The sequence below is a fragment of the Lepisosteus platostomus genome, chromosome 15 (assembly GCF_059453375.1).
Source record: "Lepisosteus platostomus isolate fLepPlt1 chromosome 15, fLepPlt1.hap1, whole genome shotgun sequence".
Taxonomy (NCBI): Eukaryota; Metazoa; Chordata; class Actinopteri; order Semionotiformes; family Lepisosteidae; genus Lepisosteus; species Lepisosteus platostomus.
In genome coordinates, this window is record NC_142625.1 from 27,275,117 (window position 1) to 27,292,709 (window position 17,593).

At 45.3% G+C, this 17,593-nt stretch overlaps 1 protein-coding gene and 1 long non-coding RNA gene across 2 annotated transcripts in view; one reads left to right on the forward strand and one right to left on the reverse strand.

The window, feature by feature from the left end:
* The first annotated feature begins 2,198 nt into the window (after nucleotides 1-2,198).
* The window catches only part of angpt4 (angiopoietin 4), a 33,729-nt gene continuing 18,334 nt past the window's right edge, over nucleotides 2,199-17,593 (forward strand). The window contains exon 1 of the mRNA XM_088607950.1: nucleotides 2,199-2,869. Coding sequence (XP_088464076.1) covers nucleotides 2,570-2,869 — 300 coding nt within the window. The 5' untranslated portion in view covers nucleotides 2,199-2,569. The remainder of the gene's footprint in view (nucleotides 2,870-17,593) is intronic.
* Nucleotides 3,782-15,292, reverse strand: LOC148648432 (uncharacterized). The gene is made up of 3 exons (XR_015926800.1): nucleotides 14,849-15,292; nucleotides 13,862-13,973; nucleotides 3,782-3,897 (listed from the first exon to the last, which is right to left on the reverse strand). It is a non-coding gene; the product is annotated as an uncharacterized LOC148648432 (long non-coding RNA).

Here is a 17,593-nt window from a genome sequence, read left to right on the forward strand (position 1 = left end):
AACTATTAACTTGTTAAGGTTCAGCCAATTACAGCACATTTAACCACACAAGGTTCCTCCCACTTGTTCAGATTAAGCCAATCACAGCACATTTAAACACACAATGTTCTTCCCAATTGTTCAGATCTGGCCAATTACAGATCCACTTGTTCAGAAGCTCTGTAGCACCAACAACCCAAAAGACTCACTCTATGATAATGATAATGTTTCTTTATTAGCCCTATACAATTTCTTGCATTAGGAATTCATCTTTTCGCATACCCCAGCTTTTCTCCATGGAGACACAGACACACAGACAGGGAGAGAAGCTTGGGGTCAGAGCGCAGGGTCGGCCATTGTACGGCGCCCCTGGAGCAGTTAGGGTTAAGGGCCTTGCTCAGGGGCCCAACGGAGTAGGATTCCTCTGCCGGCCACAGGAGTTGAACCTGCAACCTTCCAGTCACAGGCACAGATCCTTAGCCACAGAGCCACCGCTCCGCTCTCCTGATTAGAACATTACAGGTGAGATAAAGACATCACTTACAATATTTACAATAGATGGGGATTTGTATTGTAAAATACAAATTTGCTGTATGTCAGTTGATTATGTCTGTTAGTTATTTAGTTCCTCCTCCTGCTCATTCATATGCCTTGTTTGCCAGCAATGAATCTTGTGACTCTTGTGATTCAGATCCCCATATAAGACAGGCACCTGTAAGGTGAGGGAATTGAGATCTGATTTGGTCTTCAAATAAACCTGGGTGTCATCAGATTAGCAGTGAAACCCAAGTTCATGATGTCAAACAATCTGACTAAGAGGCACCATGTGGATCCTATCAGTACAGGACCTGGAGCAGGACCCTGGGAACACCTAGAGCACAGAGGGGATGTAAAACAATCAAATAGAAGCCAAATCAATGAAGGGCAGAGCCAGTGATCCCAGTTTTCCACGTTGCCTAGCAGAATGCTGTAAATGACACCTACAGTAAGTCCAGGAGCAGGAGGGTACTAAGGGACCCAGAGTCAGAAGCCACGTATGGCTTAACAGGGGTTTCAGTGCTGCAGCTCTGTTTAAGCTCTGACAGGAAAGGTTTAGAGACATCAACTGTAATTTAACTTGTTCCAGAAATTCCAGAACTTGTTACAAAATGCATGTTGGAAATAAAACAAATGAGTACAAGCCTACAAGAGTAAGGCCATGTCGGTAACAAACGGATGAAAAGCAGAGAAGTAGTTTAGTTTTCAGGAGGATTGTAGGAATAGGCTCAAGGACAAAAGTAGCAGGTCTTATCTGAGCTATCAAGCCCGTTACACAGGCAGTATCAACAGCAGGAAAATGAGAGAAGAACAGGTCTTTGTTTGTGGTAAGAACACACAATAACAGGCTAGAGATATAGGAGATGGGCCCTTCTAGTTTGTTGGTTAGTAGCTCAGTGATCTCAGGATCACCTGCACTGTGTTCTCCTCCTGTTTCATTCAGTCATCTGTCAGTTCGCATGTTTCAGTGTCTACAAAAACCCGCTGCTTAAAACTCCAATTTGAGTGCCTCAAGGAAGCCTGTGTTTACCCTCCTTCTTTTAAAGCTATCATTTGTTTTTTTTGCAGGTGCTCTATGTGATCATGTCTTCATTACATTTGACATGATTAGCTCGAGCAGTTTTAGAAAACTGGATCACTCATCTGAAGTGAAAACTCGATAAGCTTTAACAGGGGCTTTGTTAAAAATGAGCATGTAAAAGATGCCATGACAGGGGCCAAACTAGAGCTCTATTAGCATTAAAAAGAAGCTTCCATGTAAATAACTGACTAAACAGCCAACATAATGAACTGAAAATCTCTCAGAACAAGGCATGACAGGGACAAATCAAAATCAAATTCTGTCTGGCTCAGAAGAAAAACTTTTCCGACATGTTACTGTGGATTTTATAAGCAATACCAGCTCATTTCTTTCATGTCTCCTTTGTTTTTTTTTTTGTTTTCTGCATCTTTCTTTCACTACATCTGTGCTTCATCAGCTTGATAAGCTTATTTTGTTTTATACAAGGTAAGGAAACACAGTGGAAAGCAGGAAAGCGGGCTGTCTGCTCCTGACCCTGCGATGGACAGAGAGGGCTGATAGCAGATTTCCCCGCCCTCCTGATAAGGGGGCAGTGCTTTTTCATTTTGGTCATCTGTGAAACTCGACCCACTGGAGTGGGATGGGAGGGAAGTGGGGTTTTTTTGGTGAAGACAGAGGGACTCAGAATTTCAGCTCCTTCTCTGTGGCTACCCATGGGTCACTGTAGACTCTGCTCAGTCTGGCTCTCACACACGGATTCGGGCCAGGGAGACTTAGAGAGACACTCCATCCCCGGAGAGAAAGGTCTCAGGCTTAAACACTGTGCTAAAGAAAGAAAATTATAAGGAGTTTTTAGCAAAAAGTTTTTGCTAAAAAATCGTTTCTAGTTTTTAACAAAAAGGAGAGAGCAAAAAGAGATCTGAATAGCTTGGGACCTGAAAGCATGCAGAATCTTGTATTGCAGACCCTCTGCAGATGAAGGACACCTAGACACTGCAGTCAGCCCCGGAGACGCAGCTGAGCAGAGCAGCGATGCAGCTGAGCGTGTTGGGACTGGGGCTGCTGGTGGTCAGTGTGGCCGGAGGCTCGGCCGGAGGTGGGGGCCAGCGGCGTGGAGCCGAGGGGCGCAGACGGCTCCACAGGGTCCAGCACGGCCACTGCAGCTACACCTTCATCCTGCCTGAGGCAGACAGCTGCCGCGGGGCTCCGGACCTGTATGGCAACATCAACGTGGTTCAGAGAGACGCCCCCCCAGCGGAGAACGAGTGGTCGGTGCAGAAGCTGCAGCACCTGGAGAGCGCCATGGAGAACAACACACAGTGGCTGCAGAAGGTAAGGCCCGACCCGGGAGGGGGGGCTGTCTGAGCGAGCGGGAGGGTCGGGACTCTATCCTGTAAAAGCTGACCCCTCCAGAGATGGTGGAAGGGGTTTGCTGAGTTTGAGTTTGCATGCTGCATGACTGCAGTTGTCCAGCCTTCTGTGAAGGGAAAAGAAATTCAGGCATGCTCAGATTTTAAAATGTCCTTTGTTGTCAGTGTGGGGTTAAAGTGGGCATTAGACCGAGCGTGTAGCATGTGCTCTTGACAGCGGCACCTCTTCACTGTGGGAGGCTTGTCCTGATGTTAGGAAGGGAGAGCAGGAACGAGAGCTGTGTGTCTGTTTGTGCAGGCTGAGGCAGGTAGGGGGGCTCTCCAGTGGTCCACAATGCCTCCCAAGTAGAAAGCTCTGCCCTGCAGGGTCCCCTCTGCCACGGTTCAAGAACAGAGTTCAGGTCACACTGAGCCGTGGCTGTGGAGGGTCAGTGGCTGTGCTGTGTAGGACTGGTAGTGAGTCAGCCGTGCAGAGACACACCTGCCTGCCTGTCAGTGTGTTGTTTGGGGCCCAGAGCCATTCATATAGATGGCTCAGAGGTTTGCCCTTTCTTTTTTCTCTTCCAGACAAATTCCTTTCAGAGCAAATCAAACAACTTCCTTTTAAACCTTATATACTGAGAGGCAATAGCAGTACAACACAAGAGTTTTGGCCTGTCAGTGTATATTTCAATGTGTAAGTCAGGGTTTATATATCTGGAAATATATTTTCTTGGAACCACAAAAAACCTTAGCTTATATCTCATTTTAACTTTACATTTTAAAAATAGAGAGCTCTTTCATGCAGGAGTGAAGAAATGAGGTTGGAGAGCTGAGCTGCGCACGTACTGTGTTCACTTGTTTAGAGTGCTGCTGAATGACGGGGGGTAAAAGAGGCCCTCACTGGCAAGCAGGAACAGCGCTGGGCTTCTCTCTAATGTGCTGGAACACTAACCTGGTATCTGACAGCAGTCTTCTGCAGAGTAACGTGTTTACAAGTCCTCTTCATTCCTTTAAAAGGGAAGAGAAAGGGGGAAAAATTAAAAGTTTTTAAAAGGATAAATAGGAAGTTATCTGAAGTTCTGCTTATTTGAAGTTCTGTGACTGCTCCAGATCAAAGAAGCCTCAGCTGGTTTGTACCATCAGGGGCTGCAGTGGCCCATTGAGATCCTCTGTGCCACAGTGACAAGGGGGCAGCTGCACAATCACACAGGCTGACCAGTCCACCCGCTCAAGACTTTCATGTGGATCTTCTACCCCCAAGGAGCCCTGCAGAGCTAGTGCCAGTGCATCCCTGTTTTGTAAGGGATGTGCATAAGGACATGTTGAAACACAGCAAAGACGAGGAATCACTCTTTTCTGCCATTCAGATGAACTGATTGATTTCTGTGCTGTCGCCTGTTATATTTAAATAGCATTGGTTCACTTTCTGAAATGAAAAAAGGATTAGACACCATGTACCCATAAATCAAACACAGCTACAGCTCTCCATTGTTAATTAGGCTGGATTGCTCAGATCACCAAAGAGCACATTCCAGAGCACCAGACTTTTACTTTATTACCTAAACAAATATTGTGCAATACAGTAAAAGGCCAGACCGGAACCTGAACTCTGTTTCAATGTCCATCTGGTTGCATTTAGTTGAGGAATGAAAACGCACCTAAGAACTGAGTTAACAGTATAATAAGAATCATTATCACAACGGGAAATGTGGGGACCATCAGCTACCACTTTAATCCTAACAGAAAAACACAAGACCATCTTGGCTACAGGAGAAATGCACTCATATGCACTCTCCTGGATGCTCTTGTTGCAGTAGTTAGTACATCTGTCTTTACAGCCCCTACCAGGACCACAGCGCCCTGCTAATGAGACTTGGATGCCTGTGCAATGAAGAAATTTTTATTTCCTTAAAATGTCACTTTCATAACATCAGCTGCCTTTCCTGCAGGCTGGGTGTGTGTGGCAGCAGTCTGTGCCAGGTCTGTCTTTACTGCTGCACTGCTCACACACTGCCCAGGCTCCAGCTCCCAGCTCCGGGGCGGCCCAGTCAGTCACCGTGCTCTTTAAAGACGACAAATCCCCTGTCTTTGGCTAGCAAAGAGCAGAGCTGTACCACAGAAGAGACACATGTCATTTTCTTACATCTGGATTATTTATACAGAACACTGTTGTTTCTAAATGTGTAGTTTAAGGAACAAAGACGTGTGTCTTGCTAACAGTATAACACAATTATTTTAAATACATTATTAATATGTAGCATTAATATGTAATAACACTATTTTCTATTGGTCTCAAGGAAACCTAATCCAGTATATAGTATACTGTATATATTAGTGTATGTATAAAAGGTTGAACTGGTTTGCAGACCCTAAGTAAATTTAAGTTTTTTTCTAATCAAGTCAAGTTAAAATAAGGTTAATATATTACCTTTCTGGGAGCCCAGTTAAGAGTTCATTGGTTTACCAACAGAGTCTTATTGGTTATGTAAGAGAAAAGGGAGATTCCAGCTGTTTTTGCCATAAGGCTGTCAGAGTATCAAATGCTTTAAGGAGTGCGGTTTATGAAGCTGTACATTAAATTGCTGCGATAGAGGATAAGCAAAGAGCTGAGCTTCTCCTTATCCCTTAGGTGTCGTTAATTCCCTGTTATTATACCACAAAGCAGCCTTACACAGGACAGAGCATGAGCATGCTGTGGTATGCATTTTGTTTAATGGGGAAACTAATTACCCTTATTAAGAAAAATGTTGTTGTTCTATCTTTAACAAAACAAGTGGAGAGAGACATTGATTCGACAGTAGATTTTCAGTTGTTCTGAAAACCTTGTAAAATTCCTTGGATGAGCCCCAGGCTTCTTGTACTGAACGTTTTCTTAATATTCATGCATGGAAGAACATTCCTGAGCCACTGTTCATGAGTTATGTCTCCCGACTGTTTGTTTTCCCTCCACCCCTCTTCTGGGATTTGAAGGGAATTCTGTTGAGAAGGGGAGAGACTCTGGCTGCTTTGGAAGTGCAGGACCAGGGCTGGGGTGCCGAGGTCTCTCTGGAGTGTGCCGAGAGACGAACGGGCACGATCCGATTCCATCGGCATGCCCTCATCCCGCCCCTGTAGGTGCAGCGGTCAGTGCGGTGAGCGGGGGCGCGGAGAAACAGCTGAAGTTTCCAGATTGCAGGGGTTATGCAATAATTAAAAAGCAACACAGTTAAGAGATTGTGTATGTTTGTGTCTTTGTGAATTAGTTTTAAAAAGTCAAAGTCCTAGAGAGGTCTCGGTGCTCAACTGATCTAATTACTGGCGTCACTGGAGGTCCGAAGACGCTGCTCTTTGAACTACCCCTGTGTGTTTTGCACTGTGCTGACCTGCCTCCTGCCTGTGGGATTGGGAAGGTCTAGCTGCCCACAGAGTCTCCTGTGTTTCAGTCCTGGGACCTGCAACTTTTTTTGTGAACGGTATCATGTGCATAAGAACAAAGACAAATTGCAGCTGCCAGACGAGGTTGAGATCTGTAAAGTTAAGACTTCAGGCGGGTTTCAATGGGGCACAAGCTGTGACAGACAGGCGTGCTACACAACCGCCACTCCCCCTCCGGTGAGGGTGAGGGGGAAGGGTGCCGCGCTCCCACAGTGCATCAGAACTTCTCCGTTCACGAGCGGCGGGCTAAAAACACAACTCCCAGCGAGGTCATGCCAGACTCCTGTGGACGAACCCGGCAGATCTTTCCAGGTACTGCCTGGCGGTGTGCGGGGCGCTCAGAGTGGGGTGACAGACCCCGCGCAGCCCCGCTGACCGAGCTGCGCCGGCGGTGGGCTGAGGGGCTGGAGATAAGTAACCCGGCAGCTGACACGGGATGTTTGGGATTCCTTGGAACAAAAACAAAAGATTCACCTCCAGATAAACTAATAATGCCGCTGTAACAAAAATAAGGATCAGAAACCTAACCCTTGACCCAGAAGATTAAAAAGTAACATCTCTCTGAAGAATTTATCTTTCAATAAATATCACGCCCCCTTGCCTTGATAAATACAGGGACAGCCCCAGGGCGAGGAAACCAGGATACATCTCAGCACGGTCACTTTCTGTGTGTCACAGAGTCTTCAGGAAAAGGGAGAACGTTTAAGTTTAGTACTCAATTCCAGGGATCAAAACATTTTTTTAATTAAAAGGTATCTTCCGCATGGTGTATAAGAAAAACATTCTGTTACATTACTTCAAAATCAACATCTTTCCAATGGTGAGTTGGTCCAAATACGTATCCATTTTTCTGACAGCTGACTGGTTGAGGTTCACTCAGACCAGGGGGCTGAAAGTGTTTCAGTGACAGGCTATTGGACTGACAGGTTATATGAAAAAATAGGACACACAACTGAAGCTAAAACCAGATCCAGTGCCTTTATCTGCTTTGCACATTTATTATATAATACTGTGATAACATTAAATTAATTATAATCAAACAAAGAACAAAAATATTCTGGTATGGTAAGGATCAAGGAGGAAAGTGCAAAATACTATTAATAATTAAAAACGCACTATTGACAGAGTCCGAAGAATATTCTCACTGGAGGCTGACAAGGGCACCATCTCCTCTTTCACGCTCTGGATACAATGCCCAGTCTGTTAAATAAGCTTTGCCTGATGTTCATGGGACTGAAATTGTTCCTGAGCTCCTGAAAGCCCTGCTGAACAGTGAATACAGTGTGAGCTCACATCACTGCAATGAAAAGATGTTCCCCTTTGTTCAATTTAAACTGTGTGGCTGCCATGGTCTCTCCAGGAGCTGACAAGCAGGCAGTCCTGTTGCTGAGGGGCTGAGTCACTGTTCATTCCCCCCAGTAGAGAGGTCAAGAGATATCGTTCTGCAGTGCATCAATCACTTACTAGCGGAGGCCTATGTGAAAGGACTGCATGTGCTTCCAAAATGGGAGAGCACTGTCCTCCATCTATCATTTCTTGTTATCAGGAACTCATGTGTCAGGTTCCTGAAAATATGGCACCATTGCCTGGCAAAAGCAATTGAAATGCTCTTGTTTTACTGATTCTGTTTTACCACACTGGCGCCTCATGCGCATTGATTAGACTGTCTTTCCCTGGAGTGACCTCTGGCCAGTCCAGAATCTGGTAAAAGAGTCTTTGATTTGGTAGCACAAAATCCTCTTGTTGTGCCAGAGAGCTGCAGATTGCAAGGCATGATGAATGCATGAATTTAAACATTACACAAGATCACAGGCAAACAATACATTTCGGAAAGTTCTTTTTATTTATGTTTTTTTCTCTTGTCTAAACCTATTTGAAAGCTGTTTACAATTTATGGGATATCAGGTGTACTTTTTCACAGCGCCCAGTTTTCCATGAGCTCTGAGCCAGGGCTCATTAACGGTGTGTCAGGGGAGGAAAGACAATATTGGCTCCACGCAGCAAGGCAGGACTCTTTGTGTTATTGTAAATAAAGGCATTGGAAATGAAAGGAGCTAATGTTTCAGGCTGTTGGTTTAAATCAACACACAGAAGACAGAAATTGTTCCTGAAAATGACTTGGTGTCCCAAGTAAACACAGGAAATCCACAAGTTGGCACACCAGTCTGAGCCATCTCTGAGTTCACTTACTGCATTAGTCCCACCGAATAACAAAAAAACACTAATAACATAAGTTATTAAGAGCAGCAAAAAACTGTTCTTGCTTTTTGACTTAATTCTTAATGAAAAGACTATTTGGCTTTGCTTGTTATGGAGGTTTTGCAGACTTGAATACTGATGTGCAATAAAACTCTCATTGCTCTCTGAGGAGGGACTCTATTTGGCTGCCATTTGGTCAATGGAGGTTTTCACAAGGCAAAGTCTGGATGTGTAAATCGTCAGAGCTGGTCTGTGTGTCTGCTGCTGGGACACATGCAGAGAATGAGTTACCCCTGGAACAGGGAGACTCCTCAGTGCTGGGCCATTGTCCAAGGAGACAGTTCTGTCCCAAGAAACCCTAGATCGATTTATTAGTCCAAACCAAGCACGCCTCTGTTTGTGACAGCGAGGTAAGTAGAAACCTCGTCTTTTAGAGGGTTACAAGGCCACTCAAGGAGATTTTCCTCCAATTGCTTTCCATAAAAGAAACACAGAAAGAAAGAGCGAAAGGACAGTGTCCCACCCCTCCTGCCCACGAGCCGGCTCTCAGCTGCCACACTCCCAGGCGCCGGGCAGTGCTGGACAGAGCTCTCTGTGCCCGGAGACCAGCTCAGCTCCAGGAGCTTCTGGCTCTCGGGTCTGTGAGCAGCGGTCATGAAGATGGCCTCCATGTGGCCTCCCTGTTTCCAGATGTCCAATATAAACCCAAGTTTTGAAGCAAGTAAGCAGATACTTTTGCATACAAACAACCTAGCACTCTGGGAAGGCTAAATTAAGGCTTTGTGGAAGAGAGTGGGTGATTCTGTCCTGCGACGGGCCCCCTTGCCTCCTCTCCTCCCGGACAGGCTACGGCTTGGCTGGCCCTCTCCAGGAGCGGCAGGGGTTCTGATAAAGGGTGGGTGGATAGATGATTCCCTCTCACTCATCCCTGATTTTTGGTCTCTTGCTGTGCTCTTGAAGAGCTCCAGAGCTGTGTGGCTTTCCGTTGCTGAATTAGCCTCTGGTGGCTGATCCCCGGGAGACCGGGGAGACTGGGGTGAACGCAGCCCAGACCCCTTGGCCCAGGAGCAGCCAGGCTCTCCTGAAGGAGTGGAGCAGTGAAGTGTGTGTCTGCCCTGTGTGAGCATGCGCTGTGCTCTGTGCTCAGTGCTCATGATCAGGGATTGAATATTGGCCACGACCGCTGCTTACAAGAAAGGGTCTAATGAGATTAGCCATGTGACGATGAAATAATTCCACCTGTGGTTCCAGGAACAACAATACTATCAACGAGGCACTCCATGTTTCTTACACAGCGAGCAGTGGGGAACTGTTTCTTGTTAAACTGTTTGCTCAGTTAAGATTGATAAATGGAGCTTGCATTTTGATTCATGCCCATTACGTGCGCAGTGTTGTAGCTGTGCTCTGCTGGAAATTATTTTAAAAACTACAGAGAGATTAAAAATGAGAGAATCCATCTTTCTCAATCCAAGAAATTATAAATCACTGCAGCACAACTGGAAAGCACTAAGACCCAATGTCAAATCTTACATTTCCCTTACTTATTAATCCTGAATTTGAATGTTACTTGAGAGTCTGTGCAGCGTGTAACTGTTAGCTTGCAAAATTCCTCTCCCCTTTCTCCTTCTGTAAAACAAAAATGATTTGTCTATACAACACTAAGATTCCCCCAAGTGACTGGGAGTTCAAATAAACACTGACTTTAAGACCCAGTGTGCCTCTTCAGAGGCTTACACATTTAAGCAGTAAAATCTCAATAACCACAGAGAAATGGTTCACATAACCTGCCCCCACCATGTTCCATTTTCACATTACTTCATGACACCAGGCACTGGCAAAACACTTCTCAGTTCCTCCTGCTTTGAAACAAGACAGCCTGAACTAGGGGTTACAAATATGAAGCTAGGGCTTCACATATTTACTACATAGCTTAAGATATGACAGGAGATGGTAGCACAGGCAACTGATACAAATAAAATTATTATCATTATTTGGGAATTTGCTGTTTCACACACCTTGTTTATTTCTGATTTTTTTTTCTTTTTTAAGGATAGAATTGCCATTTTTTGTTAGAAACCCAACTGATTTGAACCAGCTTTCCATGTCTTGGCTAGTGGCTACAAACCCTTCGTCTGCACACAGTGTGACGGCTGATCTGACTGGGGATCCCTCTCTAACAGCACTGCCTGCAGTAGCCCAGGGGGCCACAGGGGGCGTTGTGGTGCAGAGAGGTGTCAACTAATCCTACCCCACCCTTGATGCCATTCTGCCATTTTTGCGCCACTGTGTGGGGAATCCCAGTCACAGTCAGCAAGTGATATGGCTCAGGCTCGAACCCGTGATCCCAGAGCCTTAACCAGTTGATCCAGTTGGGGGGCGCCTGTCTTTTTCATCTGGTAATTCAGTAACAGCAAAGACCTCTGCCTGCCTCCGCAGTACAGGACGGAATGAGGCACACCATCTGTTCCGCTCTGCTCCCTGCCTTCCTCCTTCATTGACAATTTCCATGGAGAATCCTCTTTTGCAACATCCCGGAGCCTGTTTGTTTGTTCTGGCGATCCGCAGGAATCTGCTCTCCGGCTCTTCCGGTGCCCCAGGTCAGCCAGCTCTCGGAGGCTCAGCGGAGCGGGAGCTCGACGGAGCAGGAAGACTGTCGCTCGCCAGCTCATCCGCGGACTGGAGCTCTGAGAGCAGATAAAACACTGTCGGCCCAGGGCTCAGCACAAATGTCCTGTGCAGCTTGAAAATATATTCAGTCTTTGCGGGACAAAGGGGGAATTCTCCTTCCTGATGAGGTACCTGTTTGGCCTCTCCTCATGCCGGACATGGATACGGAAAGACATAAAGTTCCCACTCATAAATATATCTTCCTCTCTCTGTGCGTGATCAAACGCACATTGAGGAACAACAGTATATTGTCTCCTAAACATCAGCTCCAATCATCAATCTGTTTTTTTGATTAATTGGTCTTTATTTACGTCTTCTTCTTTTTCAAGCCTAGACTCAATATACCACAGACCTCCCTGTCAGTCCTAATTAAGAAAAGCTGCATCACAGTCCGCGCTTCAGTTTTCATTTCAGGAAAATGTTTGTTTTCCACAAAGGCACAGCGATCGGGCTGTCGGCGCTTCATGTGTTCACGGTCTGCTGCCATCAGCCCCTCCGTGTTCATTTCTGCTCCACTCTCAGAGCTTCAGTAAACCAAAAAACAGGTGGGAAATGAAATAATGAAGCAGGAAATTCCTAATTCTGTGTAAATTGCTTTAGATTTTCTGGAGTCCCGTGGCACTCGGAATGATTCCTAGGTGTGCAGTGTTTTTCACAGTTTGTCACACACTCCCAGTTCTCTTTGGAAAAGAGGCACTCTGCTTTTTAAACAGAATCACTTCCTTCCTGTTTCTTCCTTGGTTCTGCGATGAGGTTGAAATACAGTAATCTCTTGGCTTAACACTGTGATTCAGGAGCACCTCAATTCAGTCTCTGCAGTCCTTGTGAAGAAACAGACACACAGACAAGACAGACAGGTCGTACATGAAGGAACACTCATGATGGCATGGATGACCTTCACCACCTCAGTTCTGAGGCTGAATTGATTCTGTTGCCCTAATCAGCGAGTGTGTTGCAGATTGACCGACCGCAGAAGGAATCTCTGTGTCAGATGTGTCCTCTGTGTTGGCAGGCTGACTCAAGCTGTACTGAGCCCTCTTTGTCCTGCGGGTCCAGCTCAGGCAGTGGGGTTTGACTCAGCACACAGGGCAGTGGGGTCCTTGCCTGTGTGTCTGCTTGTACTGTTGCAAAACTACACTGCAAATTGTGTCAGTTAAGGCCTCTATCTCCTGTGTCAGCACATTATGATAACATTGAGGTCTGCCGTCAGTTTTCAAGCCAGAAGAAATCTCATGTTCTCACAAAGGCCATGAGAGCAAAACATCAGCTATTTTAGGACATCACAGCATGCAGGAGGCTTTTCCCTTTGGTTCCTGGTTGTAGTTTTCTCGTATGCGGCTGATTTTAGGCGTGATCTGGTTGGCAGATGTTTCTACTTATTTTAATGCAGATCACAAATAATGAATTATGGAGACATCATTCATGGTGTCTCCAATGTGAAATCTTCTACTGCACATGAGAACACATTTTTAAAAAATGCCATGCTTGTAAGCAGGTCTAAAGAAATATTACAAACTACAACTTTGAGTTATTCTGCTTTCTTAATACATATTTTCACAGCCTGTTAGAAAGTTGAAGTGTCCTTTATTAAAAATGACTTATCTGCCAGGCTTGGCAGCTAGTCAGTTCTCTCTACTGTTGGATGTGTGTAAATAAGATGAAGAGGAATAGAAGTGCAGTCACAGTTCTCTTGTTTGCTCTGGGAAAAGGGGGAGATCCCAGTGCCAGTCTGGGGGCTGGAGAGGCTCCAGCAGCATTAACCTCACTGTGCCCAGCTCCTCAGGGACCCTCTGCTGACTGCTTGCCCACTCTACAGGCATGATGCCAGATCACAAGCCTTCGGGGACACTGCAATCTCCTTTTACTGCCCCTTTCAGGACAGACCCCCCCCCCCCAACTAAAGCCAAGAGCTTTTAAGAGAATCACAGATCACAGCTAGTCAAGGGAAAACATAAAGCATTTTTGACATTTATGAGGCCAATAATCGTAAACACTGTCTCGCTCTGTATCTGCTCTTGATTCAGAGGGACTAATGCTCAACTGGATGACAGCTTCGGATTTCTTCATAAATTGAATATGATTTCCCACTTTCCTTCATGCTTATTTTATGATCTGCATTAACACTCATTTCACGTGAGCAGAGCACGGAGTTCTGAGAAGCAGGACTCCTTGGCTGGATGAGTGCTGCTGAGCTTGCACACTGTATTCCACTTCAATAAATTCTCTACAGTGCAATTAGTATACCTGTCTATATTGTCTACAGCTTACTTGGTATAGATAAGGTAAAGTATGTCTGTGTAGTATCTTGAAGTAAAGTAAAGTAAAAACAAAAGAAAACAATCAAGCATGAAGAAAGAAAAGGAACTGTTGGCATTCCAGAAGACATTTCACAGCTAGCCTGTTGGACTGCTGAGCTTCAAAGTCCTCAACACCAAACCACTTCTGCTTAAATGACTGGTTGTTCTTAATTGAAGTGTTGCAATTGTGGAAGAGGACTGGTACAAATCTCTTACGCATGTTGTCATTAAAGCAGGCAGAGGAAATATGCCCCACTTCCAGGCTTATGGTAGCAATCACAGATTAGATGCATAATTTCAGCAAACATAAACATGAAAGAGATTATATCAGCCTTTACAGGCAGAATTGGCTTGATCCAGGACCACGTCACGGAGCTGGAATGCAATGTTCTTACCTTGCTAGACTGTTCTGGAGCTTGTATCGAGTGCTGATTTATTTGTAATGGGTTTATAAACCCAGATGGAGGCTCTTTTCAGCGGCTTGTATTCTGCACTCTGTTCCTCTCCCTAAGGGGAAAGATATCAACCGCTCAGATCTCAAACTGCAGAACTCCGTGCAAAATTCGCTTAACCGCTCAACAGTTTAAACTCATTTCGAAGAGCATTTCTCTGCGTCGTTCGGATTTAACAAAAATGCTGAGTCTTGTTTTGTTCTGCGTGTTGGGAGAGCACAGTGCCGGCAATTTCAGCAGCCCTCATGGTACAGTGATTCATGCCACACTGCCAGGCCAGGCTGCGCTGGCACATTTGCACAAAGACAAAGGAGAAGGAGGTGGAGAAGGAAGTCATGTCACAGCATTGATGAATGAGGTCTGTTTGAACTATTCATAGTCCATCAGTCTGCTAGATGGAGGGTAATTAATGAAAGCCCTCCACTACACAAGTCCCTAGCAATTCGGACATTGTCTCATTTCACTGACCCCCATCCTGTACATCTGCACAGGGCAGACACTGATGAGACGCTGTGCTGCTGTTTCTCTGCTGGACACCCTGTCCAGTGAGTCATAGTGCAGCACTGTGTCCTTCACTGTTCATTTTACACAGCCACTCCGGTGATGAGTGTTTCTGTACTTTGGTTTCATGTACAATAAGTATGAATTTATTTTCTGAGTTCCAGTGTCTGACTGTTGGGAGTTTGTAGATTTATCAATCTCAATGCTTGAGTGGAACAACAAATGAGGAAAAACAAGCTTGAATCAGTGTCAAACCACATTTTCCTAAATTAAGGGGGAAAATTGATTAAGTTTCATATTAACAAAAAAATAAATAACAAGGCGCCTGACGCAAAAGAGTGCCATTTAAATTTTCCACCCTTGTCTGACAAAACATCGACTTGGACAAACGATAAACGTTGGTGTGAGCAAATACGTGCGGACGCTTACCAGGACAATCATATACTGTAAATGCCATCGAAGACTGAGCTCTCGTTGCTCGAGTCTGGGAGGAACAGGAAACAGGACCCATGTCCTCCACCTCGTCAGCCGCCGTCCCCGGCGGAGAGGGGCTCAGCAGCGTCCCTGTTGTTGGGCGGGTCCACCTGGTTCTGATTAGACGCCGGAGCAGGGAGGTGTAGTGGCATGTCAGGGGTGGGGGCTGTCTGACCTCCGACAGGGACCCTAGAACACCAGTATGGTCCTCTCTCTTGGCCCAGTCTCGCCTGTCTCGGACCGAGACGGAGGGGCAACTGCTCTGTTATGGAGAGTGGAGCTGTGTCAGACCTTATGACAAAAACCTGGAAAACTAAGACAGCGAAACGCTAAATGTGCACAGAGCCCCCGAAACACAGAACTAAATCTATTTCTGTCTCATCCCACTCGTTTCCCACACCTACGGCTTCTTAAAATTAGACGCGTAATATCGAGCACAAAAACACAAAGAAGCCCATGGTGGTACCCCTCACAAAAAAAGTGTCCGATTAAAAATCGAGCTTCTGTTCACATTCACTTGTCGGAAAGTGAGATAAATAAAACTTCACACGTGGTTGGCAGATGCTAAATAAAAGCAGGAATAACATACGCATCCCTGTTTTAAATAAGGCTGAAAAGGGATAATGTTCTTTGTCTACAGAAGATAGACATTTTTTTTAATTTAAGTGTGACGGTTCCGTTTATTTAGAGAAATACTTTCAGTAAGGAATCCTTCCAAGTGCCGAGGTCCTCCTGAATAATAGAATTAGGAGATTAGTGCCGGAAGGTTAACTTGTTTTGGTTTCCTGAGTGTAAATAAAACCTCTCATCACTCCCCTATGTAGTCCCTGAATGAAAACATTGTCATGTACATTTTTTTTTTAGTTCAATGAACAGGACAAGGCGTGCATCTGGAAAAAGTACAAAACGGATATCTTTTTTTAAAAAATGAATGAGTGTTAACAATAAAGATGTAATGAACTAAAAATGAGAATTGGAAAGTAAGAATAGAAGAACAATATATACTGTATCAATTAATCTGTGGGGCGGTCCAACACATTGCAGTTAATGCTGTTGAATACAAATTACAGATACCTTAACAAACATTTAGAATGATGAAATGCACAGTTCTTGCCTGGTGAATGGCAGCACATGTAAGTCATTGTCTGTCATCAGGGCTATTCCTTCTTTCATTTGAGTAATAGTATCTGTTGCTTTGAAACCTCACAGAAAACAGAACGTTGCTCAAGAGCTCAGGTTAAAAAAAAATACAGAAATCTTGCACAGCGTGTGTGCCAAGGGCCTTCTGCCTTCTGCTGAGCTCAGCCAGGTACAGCATTTCAACCTCAGCAGAGCCCGTCGATGTGTGATGTTCACATCTAACAAGCTGTTTTTCACAGCGCTGGATTTGCAAACAGAGGTGCTCTTTGCAGATTTTGCCGATTTTCACTTTTGCCTGCATTTTCCCTTCAGCACCTGCTCTGAGTCAGCTGCTCTCTCTCAGACTCTCTGTGAACGATTAGAGGAACAAGCAGAACTGCCCGCAGACTGAGTGCAGCTTCTCCCCAATGATCACATTAAAGGATGCAAAACAAAAGGAAATATCCCCTCAGCTCCCCGCACCCCCCTGCCAGAAGAAGAATTACCACCATTATGGGTCATTTGCGCTGCCACTGTTAATTTGACATGATTGCAGAATAATATGGGAGTGAAAGTGAGCCCCAGCCAGGTGGCCGCAGGACAAGGCTGAGTACAGCTCCAGGCCTCACCAGCAGGCAGGGAGATCTGGGACCTGTCAAGGACCAGACAGCGCCAGGAGTATCATTTCTTCTTCAAGAGAAAGATTTCAGACATGCTGTGTGCAGCAAGCGAACGACCGCAGGAGGCACATATTCCAGAGTCTGTTATTTCTTCACCCCGTCACATCACTTCACAGCGATCTGAGGATAAGATTACCAGCCAAAACACACAGAAGTGCGTTTAAAACCAAGAACAAAAGGCCCTTATTTACCCACATGAGCAAATATGGAACAAACTACCCAGCAATGACATTGAAGCCATTACGCTGCTCTGCTTCAAGAAATGGCTAGAAGAGACCCCCAGATCAACTAACTACTAACTGCCGAAAGGTGTTGGTTTGGGGCACACGGCCTCCTTGTGTCTCTATCCTTTCTCATGGTCTCAAGCATTAGGAACCCTCAGCACTCCACAAGAGCCAAAGCCAATCTGAGCAGGTGCAGGTGTGCATTTCGCATTTCCAGCTCAGTCCCAATCCCATTCTCCCGGCAGGATGGTCTCTAGCAGAGGTAGTGGTGAGATCAATGACGTGTGGGATTGAAATGCACATTCCACACCATGCACTGGTTTCCAGCTGGATGGTGGTCTGGGCACCATTCTGGCCAGAGAAGGTGAAGGAAGTAAGTCTCATACACCTCAAGCCACCACACATTTCTTGTCATTATTAAAGTGACTGGAGGAAGCTAACGTTTGGATTAGTGAATATACATGTATTTAAATGGATTTGTTTTTTGCAGATTTCTCAGCACAGGGTCTTCTTTCCATGTGTTGTTTTAAATCTGCTTTGTGGGGTATAAAGGAAAATAAATTGCATTCAGCAGAATAACTCGAATTGACAAGATTAGTTAAAAATTACAGAGATTAAGAAGAATAAAGCTGTGCACCTGAGTTAGAGCAGCTGTCTATCAGTAACCCTGCGGGTCT